The following is a 5213-nucleotide window of genomic DNA, read 5'->3' as shown; positions in this document are numbered from 1 at the left end:
GGCAAAAAGCAAAACTTACATGCCGTTCAGACACGTGGACCAATCATTACATGCCGTTCAGACACGTGGACCAATCATATGGTGCCACTCTCAAGCTCTTTTTGTCCTTTTTGTTTACAATTTTGTTTATATATTTTTTCTTGTTTACTTTTTTTTTTATTTAAGAAATACTTTTTTTTTTATTTAAGAAATAATTTTTTTTTTTCTTTTTACAAACTCTTCAATTTCATTTTTAATTTTATAAATTTTTATATAATTTTCATTTATTCGTTTTAGTTTATTTTTAATAAAATATTCGGTATTGTGCCAGCAAGAATGTTGTGTCAACGAAGAGGAACGACTCTCCAGGATGGTATGATTGTCCACTTTGAGTAGAAGCTCTCATGGCTTTGCTTTGGGCTTCCCCAAAAGGCCTCATACCAATGGAGTTAGCATTCCTTACTTATAAACCCATGATCATTCCCTAAATTAGTCGATGTGGGACTTCCATCATCCAACAGAGAAGGTGGACACGGAGTATTGTGCCAACAAAAACGTTAGACGTGAAATTCACATGAATGGGAGAAAGGAAGTAGCCTTAGCAAGGAGGAGGGTGGACCTCTAATCCTATAAAACTGTTTTGAATCGGCCTTACTTTTCTCCTTTGTTTGTTTCATACGCAACAATTGGAAAGAGGTGTAAGAAATCAGTGAGTGAGTGAGTGAGTGGTTTATGCGAGGGAGAGAAGAAATCAGAGCACGCGACTGTAACTGAATATTCTCCTTCTTTCTCTCTCTCTCTCTCTCTCTCTCTCTCTCTTTCCTTCCCAATTTCTGAAGAACCGGAAGAACAATAAGCTCCAATGGCCAATCGAGTTCTGGTTTTTTCTTGTTTCTTTTCTTCTTCTCATTTCTTCTTTGAATTTCCGTTTTCGTTTTGTTTCTTCTTTCACTCTGTTTCAGATTCTTAACTCTAATTCTCTCTTTCTGTTCTTCGTTCCATTTCTCTCTCTCTCTCTCTCTCTCTTTGATTCTTACTGTGTTTTCTTTCACAGAGTGTGAGAAAAATGAATGCCAGACTTCGACCTGACATTCAATTCCAGATACAGAAACCGTCAATTCATGATCAAGTAAGGCGTTCCACTGTTTAATTAGTTTCTGTTTTCTTGAAATCTCAAGATAATTAAAAGGTTGATCATGAGTTTATAAGTAAAAAATACATCTCCATTGATACGAGACCTTAGGCTTTGACAATACTTTATCATTGGGGAGGGTCTGTGTTAGTTGCTTTGATTTTCACCGGTAAATTTGATATTGTTTACTAGTCTCATGAAATGAGCAATGAATTTGTTCTAAAAGCAGGAGAATAAGAAATCTGGAAGGAGCAAAGAGATGGGAGATGAAAATGGTGGAATTATGATCAATAGACGAAGATTAAACAGAGAAAAGAAAATGGCATTGCTACAAGATGTATTCGATTCCTTCATTCTCTTTTTTTTTTTTTTTTTTTTTTGATCAAATGTTATTTTTCTGTTCTACTGCGCTTAGTTCTGGTTGCATCTTTGAATTACAGGTTGATAAGCTGAAGACGAAGCTGAGGCATGAGGAGAATGTTCACAGAGCTTTGAAGAGAGCTTTCACTAGACCTTTAGGAGCCTTGCCTCGTCTTCCTCCTTATCTCCCTCCATCTGTAAGTCTCTATCTCTTTAACCTTACAAATCAGAATCATTATCTTTTTCAATCGGTAAGAGATGCGGGCAAAAGTAAGTTATAGACGTTGAGGATTGTTGGGAGGGAGTCCCATATTTGACTAATTAAGGAGAAGATCATGAATTAATAAGTAAGGAATATATCTCCATTGGTATGAGGCCGTTTAGAGAAACCAAAAGCAAACCCATGAGAGCTTATGCTCAAAGTGTCCAGAGGGTCGTGGTTTCTAACATGGTATCAGAGCCATGCGCTTATCTTAGTCATGTAAATATAATCTTTAGTGTCGAATAAAGAAGTTGTGAGTCTTAAAAGTGTAGTTAAAAGTGACACAAGTGTCGAACAAAAGGGTGTACTTTGTTCGAGGGCTCCAGAGAAGGAATTGAGCCTCGATTAAAAGGAGAGGTTGTTCAAGGGCTCCATAGGCCTCAGGGGAGACTCTATGAAGTATTTGTTCAAGGAGTGGATTGTTGAGGATTGTTGGGAGGTCATGGGTTTATAAGGAATACGTCTCCATTGGTATGAGACCTTTCGAGGAAACCAAAAATCAAAGCCATGAGAGCCTATGCTTAAAGTGGACAATATCATACCATTGTGGATAGTCGTGCCCACTTCTTACGTTATGCTCATAGTTCACTCGTTTGATTCCGGGGAGGCTTCACCCTTCCCGATCTTGCTCTGAGATAGTACTGAAACCATCTTCATTAAGCACTTTATTCTGTTGAATTTTATGTATGTCCAATGTGTCACGTTGCATCCTTGTCCTTGCAGACACTTGAGCTTCTAGCTGAAGTAGCTGTTCTTGAAGAGGAAGTTGTCTGGCTTACAGAACGAGTTGTGAATTTTCAACAAAATCTTTATGAAGAAGCTGCCTATGTTTCCTCACAGCGGAATGTCAAAAATTTTGTCAATACCTCTGATCAAACAAGGAATGCCAAGCAAACCTCTTGGAAATCCAATTCACCTTCAAAGGAAAACCAGTTGGCTTCTTGTTATGTGAAAGATAAACCTTCCCCAGAAAAGAAAGCCACAAAAATTATCAGACCATCCAAAAAGACAAAGATGCCAACTGAACATGAACTTGCAGAGAAGAGCTTAGAAATTTTGAAGTTGCAGGTTTCAATTGATTTATGATCTTGCAATTCATGTCTTTCTGTAATTATTTGTCATATTGATCTTATTTCATACTTCTCCAGCTTGGGTCCAGATTAATGGATCATGAAAGAGCACAAGAGAGTTCTTGTGGTGCATCAGATAATGTAGAATCTAAGACATCAGCTAACGAAATTTCTGAGGATATTGTGAAGTGTTTGTGTTCCATTTTTGTTCAAGAGGGCACTCCGAGAGACAAATGTATCAAAGGAAATGATATTGTTTCCAGTCGATGTCTCTTTACGGTCGAGGCGAACCCGATTTATCACAACGAAACGGTTAACACAGTTCCCCTAATTCACAGGCTAAAGTATGCTGATTTTCTTTGTAAGTTGGGGATTAGCATATTATTTTCCTTTGAATTTATTCTTGTTTAGTAATGATGTTTAGATACCTACTTGGAAAGCTTGCCTCTGTGAACTTAGAGGGTCTTAACCAGCAGCAGAAGCTTGCCTTTTGGATTAACACCTATAATTCTTGCATAATGAATGTGAGTTTCTCGAGTTTCTCGAGCTTTTGACGAATGGTTTACGATGACCTGAAATATAATTGAATCAAGTTTGAATGGCTTCTGGAAAATGCACTGAATTGAACATTTTCAGGCACTTTTGGAGCATGGAATACCAGAGACTCCAGAAAGGGTTGTAGCTCTAATGCAAAAGGTAGAAGGATTCATACCATTCATCATGTTCTTTTGAAATTTCTTTTCGCTTCTCGCCCAAATGTCGCACCAGATCGGAAATGGTTTGGATGTTTGGGGAAGTTTCTATTGGGAGGGAGTCCCACGTTGGCTAATTAAGGAGATGATCATGAGTTTATAAGTAAGGAATACATCTCCATTGGTATGAGGCCTTTTGGGGAAACCAAAAGCAAAACCATGAGAGCTTAGACTCAAAGTGGACAATATCATATAATTGTGGAAAGTCGTGGTTCCTAACATGGTATCAGAGCCATGCTCTTAACTTAACCATATCAATAGCATCATCAAATGTCGAACAAAAAAGTTGAGAGCCTTGAATGTGTAGTCAAAAGGGACTCAAGTGTCGAACAGAGGTGTACTTTGTTCGAAGGCTCCAGAGAAGGGAGTCGAGCCTCAATTAAGGGGAGACTGTTAGAGGGCTCCATAAACCTCAGGAGAGGCTCTATAGTGTACTTTGTTCGAGGGAAAGATTGTTGGGAGGGAATGATTCTGGGTTTATAAGTAAGGAATACATCTCTATTGGTAAGGTTCAAAGCAAAGCCACGAGAGCTTATGCTCAAAGTGGATAATATCATATCATTGTAGAGAGTCGTGATTCCTAACAGTTTTTCCAAGCCACTAGGTTCTGACTTCAATATATGAAAGGCCTCGATGTCTCTCAAAGTTTGCAAGTGCAAGCATTTGAACATCGATTGGGAACTTAATATTTTTGCTTCGTTTTTTTTTTCCATGATTGTATCAGGCCGAAATAGTCATTGGGGGATGCATACTCAATGCAATGACAATAGAGCAATTCATCTTGCGACTATCTTAACACCTGAAGTTTGTAAGTTTACTCTCTAAATTAAACTTCACTCTGATTATAAGCAATGATTGAACTCATTCTTGTTCATTAAACGTTACTCTTTTCCCTTTTGGTGCATTAGATGCGTTCGAAGGCTGTCGTCGAAAGTTACGAAGCTGGTCGTCTCCTCCGGTAAGTTCGCAATTTAAAGGGACATTCGAATAACCAGCTCTGAAGACGACTATTTTCCGTTCATTGAATGCATTGTATGAATGAAAGGAAGGTTGAGAGTATACATAGGAAGTCATGTGGAGGAAGAGTTAGAAGAGTTTGTTTCAAGTCATTCCTAAGATTTGCTTTTAAACAAGTTGGATTCATGAAGTTGAAAATGCTGTTCAGAGTGTATAGATAGATACATGTGAATGAAGGCTGGTTTGTGGACTCAATAAATCTTCTTTCTGAAGATTTTTTTTTCTTCTAGTGTCTTGCATCGACACGAGTAGAGATGTGTACTTAACTTGAGAACTAGAGTGCTGATTCTCGAGTAGGCTTGTCTTTTTTTTTTTTTTTTTTTTTTTTTTTTTTTTTTTTTTTTTGTATATTGGATCAATGATCTTGTAGAGGAATGGATTGAAATCTTGTGTGTTTTATTATATTCAAAGCCTTCTCACTTTCGAAGTCTTTAGATCTTTTAATCTTCGAAGGATTGAAATCTTGGAATCTATTATCGAGTCTTTTCACATGGACCTACCCGGTGTGCTTGAATACGTATCCCCTAGATCTGACTTGGTCGGGCACAATACATTACATGTTGCTGGACGCCACAAATAAAGAAAGGATCGCATGATATCATGACGAATATAAATATCAAAGGCAAACATCCTACTATATA

The 5213-nt window shown here is 37.7% G+C and overlaps 1 protein-coding gene across 2 annotated transcripts; it reads left to right on the top strand.

Moving 5' to 3' along the window:
- Window positions 1-663: 663 nt before the first annotated feature.
- On the top strand, window positions 664-4921 carry LOC111785033 (uncharacterized). Of its 2 annotated transcripts, XM_087118423.1 has the most exons (10): window positions 664-859; window positions 1034-1108; window positions 1338-1448; window positions 1552-1668; window positions 2457-2801; window positions 2882-3147; window positions 3228-3327; window positions 3440-3499; window positions 4280-4363; window positions 4464-4921. In XM_087118423.1, the coding sequence occupies exons 1-9, from the start codon at window positions 842-844 to the stop codon at window positions 4349-4351; spliced, it is 1164 nt and encodes a 387-aa protein (XP_086974549.1). In that variant the 5' UTR covers window positions 664-841; the 3' UTR covers window positions 4352-4363; window positions 4464-4921. The 2 variants fall into 2 exon arrangements, with proteins under 2 accessions (XP_086974549.1, XP_086974550.1); XM_087118424.1 differs by lacking the exons at window positions 3440-3499; window positions 4280-4363; window positions 4464-4921 and having other exon boundaries at window positions 3215-3327.
- Window positions 4922-5213: the final 292 nt, after the last annotated feature.

Source organism: Cucurbita pepo, chromosome 16, assembly GCF_057944985.1.
Source record: "Cucurbita pepo subsp. pepo isolate OVF chromosome 16, ASM5794498v1, whole genome shotgun sequence".
Lineage (NCBI taxonomy): Eukaryota > Viridiplantae > Streptophyta > Magnoliopsida > Cucurbitales > Cucurbitaceae > Cucurbita > Cucurbita pepo.
The sequence above is the reverse complement of the archived record's forward strand: the minus strand, read 5'-3'. Positions and strand labels throughout refer to the sequence as shown.

Coding starts and splice junctions, on each gene's coding strand:
- LOC111785033 (XM_087118423.1), top strand. Junction 1,449..1,551: donor AAATGGCATTGCTACAAGAT/GTATTCGATTCC, acceptor TTTGAATTACAG/GTTGATAAGCTGAAGACGAA. Junction 3,328..3,439: donor ATAATTCTTGCATAATGAAT/GTGAGTTTCTCG, acceptor GAACATTTTCAG/GCACTTTTGGAGCATGGAAT.